Genomic DNA, 16,885 nt, shown 5'->3' with positions numbered 1-16,885 from the left:
TCAGTTTCAGCAGTGCCGTATATATAATATAATCCCTTACATCCATCCTGGTCTCCATTGACACTCAGTATGTAAATGCCTGATATTCCTATCATTATGTTTCTGGAGAGAACCTACAAGCTCCATGCAAATGTTACAGGACCCCAACACTAGAAATCCAGAATGATCACCATTACATCCACTCCCTCTTCACTGAAAATACTGGTACGCAATGTGTGATGCCACAAACCTTGTCTCACTTGGTCACACACCACACACGTTTACTGTATCTTTACTTCGTGACGTTGATGTGTCTACTGTGAAATGCCATACGTGTACAGCATAGTTATAGTGCAGGCACAAATCACATCATCTGTAAGGCTGGGTTCACTTCTGGGTTCAATTGCCGTTTGGGAAGTCGATCCCCCATCCTGCTAGAAAAATGTAAAGAGAAAAGTCCTGCAAGCGTGACTTCCCTCTGCATCTTTCGGGTGGAAACCAGGCAGAGCCAATTGTAGTTTATGGGGTCTGCAGGTAACTGCTTTTTAAGTGGATTGGGTTTCGATTTTCTTGGGTCCCAAAGTGTAAACCTAGTGTCAGCAGTACACCTAGCTCTGTGACTGGCTATTTGCCCAATAGATACCATTCATAGAACATCATCAATGTGGATGACAAAGGGACTGGTCCCTATTTGTATCCCATAAAATCTTAACGTGATGAAGTGTTAGGACAACTGACTGGAGGTCTAACAAAGGCTTCTGGGTCTGCCAAGTAGCCCCTGCCAGAGGCCGAGTCCAATAAGCTTGTTAGGACAGGTACAGATGTAGCAGCCACTAATCGAATGTTTGTCACGTTACCCATCAATCATTTTGTGATTTCTGCACTACACACTTTGTATAACACAGTCATTTCCCATGTAGAATGAATACTGGCCGCAGTACGCCATTTTATTCAAGAAGGAAAAAACAAACAAACAAAACTCAAATATCACCTACTGCTATACAAGTGGTTGTTTCATGGCTGCTTCATCTGTATAGCAGATTTTTAGTGGTACCAGTGGTTAGAACCTCAGAGGTTCATGTACAGCTCTGTTGATGGAAAAATAAAAGGTATGGATTTTATGATATTAGGAAAATAAATAATTATCAAAATGTGTCTGAGGATTTAAGTTTTCTTCTTTACAGCCCTATCTCCAGATGTAAGAGAGGAGGATACATTTAATACAGAACTCAGTCCTACTCAAGTGTCAAGTGATATAGACATGTCTTTTAGTGAAGATAAGGTAAGAGGGCTCCTGTTCCTTAACATCCTATCTATAGAAGTTTTGTCGGGTTAAAAAAAAAAAATCACAATCACAAAAAAACAAAAACAAAACAGCAACACATTTTAGTAGAGGGATTTTCCCCACAAAGCTAATTATTCCTTATCCATAGGATAGGAGATAACTTGCAGATCGGTGGGGCTCCAAGACCCTGACTGATCTGGAGAATGAGGGACATTCTTTCCCCATTCTGAATGGGCTGGTGGTCGGCCAGTGCGTGCAATACTCCATTCATTTCAGTGAGAGTGGCAGAGATCGCAGTAGTGCAGCGCTCAACTATCTTTGTCACAAAAAGCTACACAAGGAATAGTAAAAATATAGGAAGTCCTTATACTTCTACCTTCTGCTGAATCCACTCCTGGCTTTGGTTTATAAAACCGCAACAAAATCTGCAACAACAACAACAAAAAGCCGTGTTTCCACAATGTGGGGCCTCAGCCTTAAAGAGGACCTTTCATGGTTTGAGGCACAGGCAGTTCTATATACTGCTGGAAAGCCGACAGTGCGCTGAATTCAGAATTCAGCGCACTGTCGGCTTTCCCGATCTGTGCCCCGGGTAAAGAGCTTTCTGTCTTGGTACCGTAGTTCTTTACAGTCAGAAGGGCGTTCCTGACAGTCAGTCAGGAACGTCCTTCTGCCCAGCAGCGCCTATCGCGCTGTACAGTGTGAGCGGGGAGGAACGCCCCCTCCCTCTGCTCACAGTGCTCGTCCATAGACAAGTATTATCAGGAGGGGAGGGGGTGCGTTCCTCCCCGCTCACACAGTACATCACGATAGGCGCTGCTGTGCAGAAGGACGTACCTGACTGACTGTCAGGAACGTCCTTCTGACTGTAAAGAGCTACGGTACCGGGACCGAAAGCTCTTTACCCGGGTTATAGATTGGGAAAGCCGACAGTGCGCTGAACTCAGCGCACTGTTGGCTTTCCTGCAGTGTATAGAACTGCCTGTGCCCAAATCGGTGAAAGGTCCTCTTTAAAGAGGACCTTTCACCATTTTGCCCCAGTATATAGAACTGCCTGTAGGCAAAATGGTGAAAGGTCCTCTTTAAGCTTGATTTGCTGTCATACCAAGTATGACCACAAGGTGGGGCTGTATTACATCTCTTGTTTTTATTACCCTGTTCCACTATCCATTATTTCCTCCATTATTTACCCAGTACCATTTATGTTAGATTTTGCATCTCATGGGGCAGCGTTTATGTGCAAATTTAGGTTTCCATGAAAGATACTAAATATCCCTCCCTACAATGTTTACAATTCTGTTGAGAGTAAGATATAAAAATGATAGCTTTCACACTATATATATATATATATATATATATATATATATATATATATAGTGTGAAAGCTATCATTATATATATATATATATATATATATATATATATATATATATATACACAGTCCTATGAAAAAGTTTGGGCACCCCTATTAATCTTAATCATTTTTAGTTCTAAATATTTTGGTGTTTGCAACAGCCATTTCAGTTTGATATATCTAATAACTGATGGACACAGTAATATTTCAGGATTGAAATGAGGTTTATTGTACTAACAGAAAATGCGCAATATGCATTAAACCAAAATTTGACCGGTGCAAAAATATGGGCACCTCAACAGAAAAGTGACATTAATATTTAGTACATCCTCCTTTTGCAAAGATAACAGCCTATAGTCGCTTCCTGTAGCTTTTAATCAGTTCCTGGATCCTGGATAAAGGTATTTTGGACCATTTCTTTCTACAAAACAATTCAAGTTCAGTTAAGTTTGATGGTCGCCGAACATGGACAGCCCGCTCTCAAATGATCTGAAAACAAAGACTGTTCAACATAGTTGTTCAGGGGAAGGATACAAAACGTTGTCTCAGAGATTTAACCTGTCAGTTTCCACTGTGAGGAACATAGTAAGGAAATGGAAGACCACAGGGACAGTTCTTGTTAAGCCCAGAAGTGGCAGGCCAAGAAAAATATCAGAAAGGCAGAGAAGAAGAATGGTGAGAACAGTCAAGGACAATCCACAGACCACCTCCAAAGAGCTGCAGCATCATCTTGCTGCAGATGGTGTCACTGTGCATCGGTCAACTATACAGCGCACTTTGCACAAATAGAAGCTGTATGGGAGAGTGATGAGAAAGAAGCTGTTTCTGCACGTACGCCACAAATAGAGTTGCCTGAGGTATGAAAAAGCACATTTGGACAAGGCAGCTTCATTTTGGAAACAAAAATTGAGTTGTTTGGTTATAAAAAAAGGCGTTATGCATGGCGTCCAAAAAGAAACAGCATTCCAAGAAAAACACATGCTACCCACTGTAAAATTTGGTGGAGGTTCCATCATGCTTTGGGGCTGTGTGGCCAATGCCGGCATCGGGAATCTTGTTAAAGTTGAGAGTCGCATGGATTCCACTCAGTATCAGCAGATTCTTGAGAATAATGTTCAAGAATCAGTGACGAAGTTGAAGTTACGCCAGGGATGGATATTTCAGCAAGACAATGATCCAAAACACCGCTCCAAATCCTCAGGCATTCATGCAGAGGAACAAGTACAATGTTCTGGAATGGCCATCCCAGTCCCCAGACCTGAATATCATTGAACATCTGTGGGATGATTTGAGAGCGGGCTGTCCATGCTCGGCGACCATCTAACTTAACTGAACTTCAATTGTTTGTCCAAAATACCTTTATCCAGGATCCAGGAACTGATTAAAAGCTACAGGAAGCGACTAGAGGCTGTTATCTTTGCAAAAGGAGGATCTACTAAATATTAATGTCACTTTTCTGTTGAGGTGCCCATACTTTTGCACCGGTCAAATTTTGGTTTAATGCATATTGCACATTTTCTGTTAGTACAATAAACCTCATTTCAATCCTGAAATATTACTGTGTCCATCAGTTATTAGATATATCAAACTGAAATGGCTGTTGCAAATACCAAAATATTTAGAACTAAAAATGATTAAGATTAATAGGGGTGCCCAAACTTTTTCATAGGACTGTATATATATATATATATATATATATATATATATATATAATTTGAAAAATATTTTGTGCAAATGTAGTAAAAAAAAAAAAAAGTTATTGTCAGAGGAGGCAATGGACGGCCACACATTACAGCCTTTATCTGTGCTCAAGCTTATATAGCAGGACACTGTATACGACCATCCAATTTCCCTGTAACGTGTATGGCTAAACATTGTCCTGATGGTCAGACACCCTCTATATTTCTGCTTTATATGTCACTATCGCTATCCTATGCATACAGTATATAAAGGTAACTGTCTAGACGTATATCCCTGATAGTGCATCTTATTGTGCATTGTATTTTGCAATTGAGTTATCGACTAATACTTGATTTATTTTAGTTCTTTCTGCCTTTATTAATATTGTTACTTTGCTTTGCTTACTGTTTGTTCTCCAGGTTGAACTTGAAGCCTCGTCTGGATACAAGCAGGCAGAGGTAATAGATCCTCAGTGTGCTGCTATACCGTCTATTGTCATTTAGTATGGCAGCTTTCAGTACATGAGACCTCTGCTTGTAAGGGGAATGCTTTTAGTGGATTTTCTACTTGAAATTAGGTTTTCCTATAGCTAAAATGTGGTCTATTGGGAAGGTATTACTAGGCAGCCTAGTGTAGATGATGATGCAGCCTAGTGTAGATGATGATGATGAATAATAATGATGATAATGTTATTTTTATTTATTTATTTTTACATTTTTGGAGTCTGACACACAGTACTTTTATACATTGTGGGTCCTGAGAGCACAGATGCAAATAAGTGGCGTGCAAAAGAAGTTTGGAATATATTTTATGTAAGATAATTGTTTCAATTCTCTTCCCTTAGGTTTTGCAGACAATTCAGAACCTAACCCGTCTCTTGTACAGTATACAGGTTTGTACTTTATATAATATTTACATAGATTATTGTTTTGTATGGAAGAATTTGGAATTGCAGACGTTACATGTTAGGAAGCTCTGACCAGTAGAAAATATGGGCGTTGTAGGAAAGTAAAAAAAGCAGGATAACTAGTGCAGAAGATTTTTACAAGGTTATAAACACGTTGTGTCTTATTTCTTTGCCAGGCTGTTGTAACGCTGCAGGATACACAAATAGAACTTCATAAAGCTCTACTCCAGGATCCCGAGCCAACCAGCAGGACTTTACCTGTCCGCGGGGCTCACCTGCTGGAACATAACCTGCACCAAGGAAAACCCCGAGGAGAGCTGGCCGTATTAGAGAAGCTTCAGCACCAGCTTCAGCATGAAAAGCAGCGCTGGGATCGGGAGTGTGAGGAGATAGAGAACCTGCTTCAGGAGAGGCAGAGAGCCTGCCAGAGTCAGGAGCATATCCTGGAGGAGGGAAGGGAAGAACTCTGTCAGAAGTTTCAGGAATATCGGCAGAATGTGGAGAGGCTGAACGAAGGACAGAGGATCGTGGAGAACAAGAGGCAGCAACTCTGTTTGAAGCACAAGCTCCTCAGTCACACACGTCAGAATAGCATGCCAGTACTGATTCCCCGCGCTAAAACCGAGGTATCTCCAGTGCTTATAGGCATGAATGACTACACGTAAGGGTTAGAGACTGGGGGCGGGTTCACACTAGTGCCTGAACTCTGTTTTCAGGTTTCCATCTTTGGTAAAAGAACAGTGTTTTCATCTGCCAGATGAAGACAGAAAAATAGATAAAATTGTGGCAACGTGGTGGCTCAGTGGTTAGCACTGCAACCTTGCAGCACTGGAGTCCTGGGTTTGAATCCCGCCAGGAACAACTTCTGCAAGGAGTTTGTATGTTCTTCCCGTGTTTGCATGGATTTCCTCCCATTCTACAAAAAAGACATACTGATAGGACAAAAAAAAAAGATTGTGATCCCTATATGGGGCTCTCAATCTACATGAAAAAAATAAAATAAATGTACATTGTGATCCCTATATAGGGCTCTGTTCAGACCTCATTTTTTCTACTTTCTCTATGTGACGCCTTAAATTTCTACTAGAAAACATATCCCAACCTATGCGCTGAGAATATGGCCCGACATCATATGCAACTGTGTCCTCCAGTTATCTATTTATTCAGCTTACCTATGTAGCGCCATCATATTCTGCAGCTCTTTAAACATATCTTGTAATTTTTGGCAGAATCTGCGACGAGACCCCTAGCAGAGCCTCCAGCGTAGATGTGAACAAAGCCTAAGTTACCGGGCATTGTATAGCTAAACAGTGTATTCATTCAATGGATTGAGTAGTCTCTCTTCTTTTTTTTTTTATGGGTGAAAAATCTCATCTACACATTTGTTGTAAGGTGTCTTGTGAGACGTCTGACAATACAAATACTCCTGGACTTCAAAAGGGCACCATGGTTATTCGTCATTATATCATTTTATGGCGAGGTCTTTGGTAAAGGGTGTGTGAAGCTTTTTCCTGAACCAAATGAAAAGCCATTTCTTTACATTAACACATCTCAGGCAAAAGCAAAATTACAAGTTTAATAAAGTAAGGACAGAGGTTATGAGAAAACGTGTTAGGAAAAACGAGTGGACGCGCTAAGTCTTCTCTGGTTCCTGTAAACAACACGGCTGAACTCACTCTCGTATTTTCCTTCATATTACAGGGTGTAAGAAACTCCCAGCATGACAGTTTACAAAATGAAGACTCCAACTATATTAACAACGCTCTGGCTCAGATGTCGCTCAGCAGCATTACCACACTCCCCGACTCACATCCACATGTGAATAATAGCTTGGACCTAGCAGAGACTTCTGAGAACAGCCTCGTGGACATCTCCAGTGAACCTTGGAGCACCTTAATTTCCAGACAGCAGAGGCTCGAGAATTCCTCCCGACACAGCAGTAAAGACGCCTGTAATAATGGTAAAGGAAAACACAATAGAAAGCCATAAAATCACTGCTAATATGATGCCTTTAAAGAGAACCTGAGACTTTTATTAATAAGTCTTTTCTAATTTACACATTTTCTTTATACAATATCCACAGAGAGATCTTCTGTACAATATTTGCAGCTCACCTAAATATACTTTATTATTAAACATTGTAAGTAACACTTGGTCTGCTCGGCTTCTTCTCTAGTGCACTCATAGTATAGACTGGGAAATGGGCAAGCTAGGTGCAATCTACTTTTGGGTTACAAACTTTCTAATATTGGTGGCCTATCCTTAAGGTAGGTCAACAGTATTATATCTGGACCGGTCCGATACGCAGGACTCCTGCAGATCAGTTGCTCCAGAACATTACCGGGAGCCACGCGTTTCACTCGCTGTACGATTTTTAGCGGCATCTTCAGATACAGCAGCACTGCCCCCTTGAAGTCTGTGAGACAGCGCTGCAGTACCTAAAGTCACTGCTTTATGGCAAGTGAATAGCGTGGTAAACCTTACAACAAGTTGCATTGTCCTGGAACAGCTGATCTGCAGGTCCTGAGTGTAAGATCATTGCAGATCTAATACTGATGACCTATCTAAAGAATAGGTTACCAAATATTAGGAAGTGGATAACCCCTTAAAGGGATTGGCCACTTTCAGACCAATATTGAGAAACAAATGTTATTGTTTGTACAATAAAAAGATATACAATTTTCCAATCTACTTTCTGTATCAGTTCCTCACAGTTTTCTAGTCTCTGCTTGCTGTTATTCATTCTGTTACTTCTAGTGGATAAGTCTGACCATGGTCATGTGATTTACGGTCCGTGGTCATGTGATGAGCACACAGGTGCACAGCTGATTACCAGGCAGATGTCTGATTACTGTGCTGTGACTATAAATCACATGACCATGGTCAGACTTTTATCCACTAGAAGTAACAGAATGAATGACAGCGAGCAGAGATCTAGAAAACCGTGAGGAATTGATACAGAAAGTATATTGGAAAATTGTACAACTTTTTATTATACAAACCATAACATTTGTTTCTCAATATTGGTCTGAAAGTGGCCAACCCCTTTAAGGCGCTAAAAGTAGATTCTTCTTAGCTTGCCCATTTGCTAGCCTGTACTGACCAGGAGTCCACTAGAGAAGAAGCTGTGCAGGCCAAGGGCTATATTTATTTGGCATATTCAGTAACAACATATTCAAGTAAGCTGCACCTATGGCATAGAACATGCCTCTGTGGATATAATGTAAAGAAAACATGTCAATTATACAAGAAGAAATTAATAAAACACATATTCTCCGTTTTGTTTTTTTTCCTCGGTGTACAGTTTAGAGACCTCAATGTGAGTCACATGACTCATGACTGTAATTGAATTTAGTCTCTCTAGTGGGTGTTTCAAGTCCAAAGTTGCCTGCGATTCCTGGCCAAATTGCTCAATAAAAATGGATATGTGACAAGTCGCAGACATACCACAAGCATTTTTTGATTGCCTAACGTAGTTTCTCTAAGCTTATGGCCTAGGGTTAAGAAATGCCCAGAAGAGTTGCCACATCCCTTTGCCCAATACTGAAGTGTTGAAGAAAAGAACGCCTCCTACTGTAGATTAAGTGTACAGCATTGTCTGCTTGTACCATACAGTATATGTACTACTTCTCTAAGCCATATAGTAGAAGAAGTGGCCAGATTCAGACGAGGCGCTTGCCGTTGGCACTTTTACGGATTCATAGAAACAGCTAAACACAAAATATGAACAGAATTTAGCATTAACAATCCAAATTTCCTCATAAGCACGGACATCCTGTTCTCAGTAGGGGCTCCGGTGTACTTTTGTCACTTTCCAGCTGCCGTTACTGCAGTCAGTAATACACAGAAACGTCTTCTCTGGATCCTCAATAGAAAACTGCATTTAGCTGTCGAGAACTGTGTACATGGAGCCTTTCCAAGGCAGCCACGTTCTCTCACCTCTTTATGTCTCCAATGTGTCTTCTAATAGTTCTGTTTCCTGGAATTGTCAGTAATATGTCACTGTTCATCACTAGGTCATGTTTTACCGTAATTCCCCATCTCGCTGCTTTCTGGCTGCAAGTACTGAATATGCAGAATATAAAGTTTTATGAACAAGCATATTTTGTTGTAGAAAAGAAGAAATTTTATTTGCTGGAATTTTTTTAATTTTTTATTTGTCCCTGATGAATCATGAAACCAAAGGTCCAATATTTAGTACCCTATATACTCGAGTATAAGCTGACCCGAATATAAGCCGAGGCCCCTAATTTTACCACAAAAAACTGGGAAAACTTATTGACTCGAGTATAAGTCGAGGGGGGGAAATGCAGAAGCTACTGGAAAATTTCAAAAATTAAAATGGTTGTAGTTTTTGGGTGCAGTAGTTACTGGGGAAGGGGAGGGGGTGTTTTGGTTGTCTGTCTGTCCCTCCCTGAGCTTGAGGATGGAGTTTTTTTGTTCCCCACTTCAGTCTGGCTAAATATAGGGTATCTGCAGTGCTCCTATTAACCCCTTCCCAACAGAACAGGAGCACTGCAGATCCCCTATATTCAGTAGACCGGGCACTGTCAGACACATGGATACCTAATGTGTATGTGTTTCACAGCAATTTTCTACTTTTATATGTATTCTAGGGAGAGGAGGGATTTAGAAGAACTTTTATTTATTTTATTTTTTATTTTATTTCTTTCACTATTTTATGGGAGATTCTATAGATTACCCCCCCCCCCAAAAAAAAAAAAAAAATAAATAAAAAATAAAAAATATATATATATTTTTTTTTTTTTGCTTGACTCGATTATAAGCCGAGGGGGGCTTTTTCAGCACTGAAAAACTCGGCTTATACTCGAGTATATACGGTAACTTCTTGATGAGAATTTTCAGTCAAAATCAGCTTTTATTGAAAGAGATGAGCACCTTTTTCTGTTTCAGTAGATGTTTTTTGCAAAAGCTGTAGTGCACAACGGGGAGTGCAGCCATATTGGTTGCCACTATTGAATTCTCTTTAAAGAAATCAATCGTAAAACTGTATATTATTGACTGATAAACCTTGCCGATTGAAGGGCAATTTTATTGTCGCTTTTTGGAAACTAAATCATGGAGACTAATATTGCCACATGTCCAAAAATGGTCATTATGACATAAAGGAAACATTGACTTATGGACAGTCTTTGTTGGAAATTCTCTTTATTTGTGGAGCAGTTGGAATTTTTTCTCTAGCCCCCTGCAATAAGTGCAGTTAGTTTTGGTGCCTGATATGCTGTGTAGGTTCAGGTGGGCGGTGTCAGGCAGCAGACAAGGGGTGTGATTCTGAGTCCAGATGCTGACTACCTCTGATTGAGGCTTTGAATCACTCCCCTAAGTCTGCTCCTACCTGACAGTACAGAGCCCAAGTAGCATAACAGGCACCAAAGTGAATAACACCTATTGCTCAAAATACCCCGTGTGAACTTACCCTAAGGATAGAAAAGCATGCTTGTTCACATATAGCGGCTCCTAAAGGTCCAGCCCAAAGATATTGGTTTGTGAATACAGCTACAGAACGGAGAACAAACTAAGAGAAATGGGTTTCTTCCTCGTTGAAATGTTTAGCAGATACAGTATAACCTCAATGCCACATTTGGTTTTTATTTTCCAATATGTAATAAGTTGGAACACGGCGACAAATTGTTCCCAGTATTCTGTAGGTTGAAGGTGTAGTCTAGCCAAAATGAAATTGAGAAGGCTCATTAGATCTTGTGTTCCTGTATTGGATTACGGCATTACGGCTTGTAATCGAATATGTTACTTTATTATATTTTTTTTTTCTAATGGTGTTGTCCAGAATTAAATGTAGTTACTGTATACAAGTTTGTAATGCAGTACAGCCCCATTCAATTAAATGAAAATCAGCTGCAATACCAGATACAACCTGTGGACAAGTGTGGCGCTATTTCTGGGAATAAAATAGTAAATGCTTTTTTCTAATCTGTAGTTTATATTTTCTGTTATACATGGCATAAGCTAGTTTGTATATTAATAATATTTTCTTGCGTTTCAGATATTAATGCGTCTCATGTCATTTTCTGTGGAACGCGGCTGGCGTCAGGACATCATGTAAACACAGGGACCCATCAAACAGCACAGACCTCAGAAACCATGAATGCACTCCATGATGACACCATGCCGTGTGTAGAAAATGGACTAGTGGAAGAGACTATAGTTTACCTCTGACTGTGGAGCAGGCCAGAACTCCATTTGCTGGTGGAACCAGCAAACCATTGTCTCTAGAATGAGATGTCAAGCATTGTAAATGTAATTCACTTTAATATAAGATTTGCCATTGATTGGCAATAGCTTAGAGCATTGCACAGGATGCAAACATCCATTTTTGTGATATCTGCTGCCAATATACTGAAATAATCCCAGTACAACAGGCTCTGTGGTCTACTACTACTGTCTGAATGACTGACTACTTATTTCATGGCTGCAGGCAGATATCTTCTGTTCTCACGGGTCCGCTTCATACTAGAATAGAACCAGAACATAGTATTTCTAGAAGAATCCTTTGGATTATTCATTGGATGTGCAAACAAATTGCCTTCCCGTACCCATTACTTACCAATAGTGTCATGAATACAACGTCTAACACTTCAGAAGCGCAATTGTAAGTAGCTGTTAAAGGGTCAACTTCTCTTTTTTTTTGTGAAAGACCGCTAAGTTATTGTATTTTTTTATTTGTATATGTAAAAAATGACTATTGATGGCACCTTTCCAAATGTTGTATCACACAATATATACAACCAGATATCCGCAATGTCAGTGAATGCAACATGTGCAAGTAAGGTTCTGTTCACACCACATTAGTGAACTGTGTATGTTCAGTGAATCCATAGGACACGATTTACCCGTCCTATGGAATATGATTGCCCTTTGGCATATGCTTGGCCAATGTGCATTGTATAGAATAGCATAGTAGGCTATGCTGAGGGATACAGTAAAAAGTATGCCACGTGTATACAGTTTGTTTTGTTTTTTTACAGTGGGGTCTGTTGATGGCAAACGCCTCTGTCATTCTATAGGGGTATAAGTCAGGAAGTTCTCTCACTTTAGATGAAAAGTTAAAGTGCAGTGTAAACAGAGTCGTAATACATTATAACGCCAAAGTCTGATAGACTCCCGTGCAAGAAAACGCAAAAAGAGATACTGAGCCGAAACCGCTTGGGTGAGCGCTGTCCTTTGGCCTGGTTCCATATCAGGTTGGTCCATCATCTGCAGACTTCTGTGCAATTCTGTTGTTCCCCTAGGAGATCCACATCACTAACGTTGCCTGATCATTTTTCTGTCTCTTTAAAGCTACATTATTGCTTGGCATAACTGAGTGTCATGGCGGCTTCATTGAGGCTAACGGATGTCAATGTACAGTCTACTTTAGTCTGTTAGTTTTCTGGAATTCGTCAGGTTTATCTCCCTATGTATAAACTAATACAGGTAAACAATGGAAAATGGCGGAGATGAGTAAAAATGTGACACATCTTTGGCACATAGCCCTAACTTGCACCAAAGATGTGTCACCTCCCCTGTTTTGCACTTTGTTCACCACATTCTGTGTGTGAGGGCAGAGAGGCCGGGCCAGGGACACCTCCACCTTGTAGAAAACTGGTATAAGATATATAGGAAGATTTCAGTTCTGGCGCAGAGGCATAAACCTTATGTATTAAGGCTTTGGAGCCGCCTGAGAATTCCAGCACAGCCCTGGGCCATTTGGGACCCTTATTAAAACGGGAGTCTTAATGAATTCCTCCCATTGTCTACTTCCATATCAGATTGGAAAATGAAGATACGCCGTGACTCTACTTTTTGCCTGTACTAGTTGTTATATAATGCTTGGACCCATGAATTATGTCTTTCAATGTTGCTAGCTCCTTTCCCAGGTTCCCTGCCAGCTTGTCTTCATTGTCTATGACAGCAGTACAGATGTGTCCTTACTTACTTTGAGATATTCCAAGACGGTGACACGAGGTAACCAGCTTTGTTGTCAGCAAACACCAGTAATGCCAAAGTTTTTTTTGCCCCCCACAACCAGTCATCTTGCACCACTCATCTTGGATTATCTCAAGCCACCCGAGAAGAGTAGAGCACCTCGGTATTTCTCAGGAAATGTTGCGTATTGTAATTTTAACCCAAGTAAATTCACAAGTCCACAAGTAATTGAATGGTATAGGGATTTTCTACAAAATCAGCTAATGAATGGCCTAAAATGCAAAAATATAGACTCCCTTTTTTATAGATATTCACCTTCTCTGGCACTGCTGATCTCTTCTCTGTCTATATTAACATGTTACATGACTGCGATGGCTATCCTCTACCCAGTCACGTAAAGCATTATCGCACTGCATTGTCTTAAAGGGGGTGCAAAGGTCTGAGGAGAGGCAACAATTAGTAGGGTGAGTTATATAGCGTGGTTTATCATTTTTGTATTTTCGGCCATAATAAAATTCTTCTTAAAATCTGCTGTAAGCACACATCGGCCCCCTTTGTCATTACACGAGTCGTGTAAAGATGGAAGGAGCACATCTGGTCTTTTTCATGATGGAGATTAGATTTCAGTGAACACCTGGCCCTAAAACAACCGATTCACTCAAGTTTTTCTGTATTTAGAAGGTTCGGCTAACACTGTCCAGTGATCACTTGTCAGCTGTTAATACAGGAGTCTTTTATACAGAATGCACACATCTGACGAGAAATAGGACTGAAATTGGCCTAGAAAGTCTTATTTTTTCTGTCTGGAGCCACGCACAAGGCATTTATTATCAGGCACACTGCTGAGTGTACGATAGGGTCTGATATAGAATGGTAAGAATAACACTAAAGTATACATCTATATGTACAGGTGATAAGTTTGTGGAATATTACTATATACAAAAAGTCCGCAGATGTGTAGTCTCAGTTTCCAGATTGTGTTGTGTTGTGTTTATTACCACAGCTTTATACCCCCTAGGCTGGGTTCACACTGGGATTTTTGGACCGGATTTTGGCGCAGAATCCGCCTCAGAATCTGGTCCAAAAAAACTTACTTCAATGGGAGACGTTCACTTCATTTTTCCGCTAGCGGAAAAAAAGAAGCGACCTGCCCTTTCTTGCTGCGGATTCCACCACAGAGCAACACCTCCCTCCCAACTAGGCCCGTTCATTTGGGCCTAATACAGAGCGGAAGCACCAGCATCCAGTCGTGGCTAGCTGTTTTTTGGACCATATTCTGAGGCGGCCTCCGCATCAAAATCCGGCCCAAAAAACCCTGCGTGAACTTAGCTTTATAGAACACACTTTGTCGCAGTGCACAGGCTGAGAAATAAAAGTAAAAACTGCAGGTTACAAAAAATTGGATTCCTCCTCAATTTCTGTGTTACGTAATGGCAGAGATGATTCTACTAATTTGGTAAAGACTGTAAAACAGGAGGTGACCACAATAGTCTCCACAAAATCTTGCAGGCCCAGCACGGTCACCCTAGGAAGCCTTCTACATATGCATTGAAAATCTTTTAATGCTTTGTGAGACGGTGACAGGTGGAGTGCTTGAGACCAGGTATATCAGCCCAAGGTGTCTGAGGTATGTGGACAGATCTGGAGTAGGCCTCAGCCCAGGTGTAGATCCTGGGCTCATTACTGACCCATTTCTTGACCAGATACACCAGGTCATGCATCTAGGATCAGAGTGGGAGACTCTCAGAGAAAGTCCAGCATGTACTAAAGAAGACAATGTCATCCAGGTCGCCTGAAGCCCCATTGAAGGTTTGCTTCAGCCTACCTGGATGACCTTGTAATCTTCAGTGCTGAGAAAGTGGATCACTGGACTTTCTCTGAGAGTATCCCACCCCGATCCTTGATGAATGACCTGGTCAAGAAATGGGTCAGTAATGAGCCCAGGATCTACACCTGGGCTGAGGCCTACTCCAGATCCACCCTGGACCACACATATGTCAGAAACCTGGGGCTGATATACCTGGACTCCAGCACTCTGCCCGTCACGTCTCACAGCTTGTATAATGTATCCCTTGCATAGTGACGTATGAGCTGGATTTTCACAATTTCCATAAACCAACAACTATTGTGTTAAAAATGCTGTATTAAAAATAATCTGTGGCCCAGAAATGCAAAATGGGGAGGTCTACCGTCACAACATTTGTTTCTTTTTAGTTATTTTGGTGCACCTCAAATGTAATTTGTCTCTATAGCTGCAACGCAAAATAAGTCTCCATGATAACAGACTACAAACAAACCCTGTGCAGTCTGATCCTTAGGCCATTCTGACTTCCAGATTTTTTAAGCTTCTCTTTAACGAACCCTCACAATAAAAATGCAGGATCAGACTACAGCGATGGCGACCTGTTTATATGGAGACGCATAGAGCAGTTGTCCATAAGCAAAGTTGACGTCAGGATGAGACTACACAGAATTGGTTTGTAGTCTGTTACCATAACAAGAGATTTTAGTTGACATTATCTAGAGTTGCCTTCTTTTTCCTTGAGTTAATAAAACAGTTATAAAATATGGAATTGCAAAGGTGAATATGTGTCCTGCACACGTCAGAGGCAGCGCCACGTCTGAAGTATCACTACTGGATCTACCTAATGGTTCTTCTCTATATTGAGGGTGGGCTTTTACATCTACAAACCAGACAGCACTTGATATGGCTTCCGAAGATAGGACACTAATATTGGTTTGCCAACACCACGGTGAACCTCGGAGGTCAGAAGTTATTCCCTGTTCAAAATAGAAACCTGTCCAGGTGACGTTTATTTCTCTGTTATGACATTAGTTGGTCACTGGCATGTCGGCTTATCCTGTTTTTCTGGGTGCCATGACACTTATGCTGGAAATCCTGGAAAATTTAATGCAGGTTATAGATTGTATAGGCTCAGAAGAACATGGCCTCTCTTCAGGATTCGTTCTACTCCTCTTCACAAGTCTTATGTGACATTTCAGTTCAGTAATGGGTTTTATTGCATAGTTGAACTGCAAAACCATGCACAAACCATGGACAGATGTGGCAATTTTTTTTTTCTGATAGAAAGGAGCCATATTCTTCACTTTTAAGTTCTAGATTCAGTATACCGGCCGTGTTACCTTTCCTGTCCTGACCTCTTATCAGTGCTTGTGGATAGCACAGAGTGCCCCATCTATCCACCCATATAACACTGCCTGCAAGTGTTGTTTGACATTTGTATCTTTCTTGCAGAAATCTGTACATCAAAGCTGCCATGAATGGCCGGTTTATGTCTTATATCCACTACAATATACAAATATCTGTGTAATGTTGGCCATTATAAGAAAGAATTGCACTACATCCTAGTGTCATCCTCTGATTTCTCATGTTTTGTATAGTTAAACCATGTGCCGAATATCTGTTCTTTCTAGTGTTTTGGTAAATGTACAATTATATTTATATCAAAATGGCGTCAGTGTGGTGTTTGAGATGTCAAGTAAAAAAAAAAAAACATAACTGTCTCTACAAGTCTGCAAGCTCACATTACACTTGCTAGTCAATATTCTTACACTACAGAATCAGTGCCAAGGCTGCTGTGATCACAGGACTCAATGTAACAACCAGCCAGTTATCTGTACACACAGCTTAGCCTTTTTTATTTGACTAAGAAAGGCAGGTTATTTAAGCTCTATCTCTCTCTGTATCAACTGTAAAGCAGGCCTTACACAATGC

At 40.7% G+C, this 16,885-nt stretch overlaps 1 protein-coding gene across 4 annotated transcripts in view; it reads left to right on the top strand.

The window, feature by feature from the left end:
• Positions 1-16,608, top strand: part of ARHGEF28 (Rho guanine nucleotide exchange factor 28) — a 154,594-nt gene extending 137,986 nt beyond the window's left edge. For all 4 annotated transcript variants that reach the window (XM_075270535.1, XM_075270545.1, XM_075270525.1 and 1 more), the window contains 6 exons: positions 1,164-1,261; positions 4,718-4,756; positions 5,143-5,190; positions 5,382-5,831; positions 6,907-7,165; positions 11,228-16,608. In XM_075270535.1, the coding sequence (XP_075126636.1) occupies positions 1,164-1,261; positions 4,718-4,756; positions 5,143-5,190; positions 5,382-5,831; positions 6,907-7,165; positions 11,228-11,400 (1,067 nt within the window). In that variant the 3' untranslated portion in view covers positions 11,401-16,608. The remainder of the gene's footprint in view (positions 1-1,163; positions 1,262-4,717; positions 4,757-5,142; positions 5,191-5,381; positions 5,832-6,906; positions 7,166-11,227) is intronic.
• The last annotated feature ends 277 nt before the right edge of the window (positions 16,609-16,885 follow it).

Source organism: Leptodactylus fuscus, chromosome 1, assembly GCF_031893055.1.
Source record: "Leptodactylus fuscus isolate aLepFus1 chromosome 1, aLepFus1.hap2, whole genome shotgun sequence".
In the NCBI taxonomy this organism is placed as follows: Eukaryota; Metazoa; Chordata; class Amphibia; order Anura; family Leptodactylidae; genus Leptodactylus; species Leptodactylus fuscus.
Note: the sequence above shows the minus strand (reverse complement) of the source record. Positions and strands in the feature narration are given on the sequence as shown.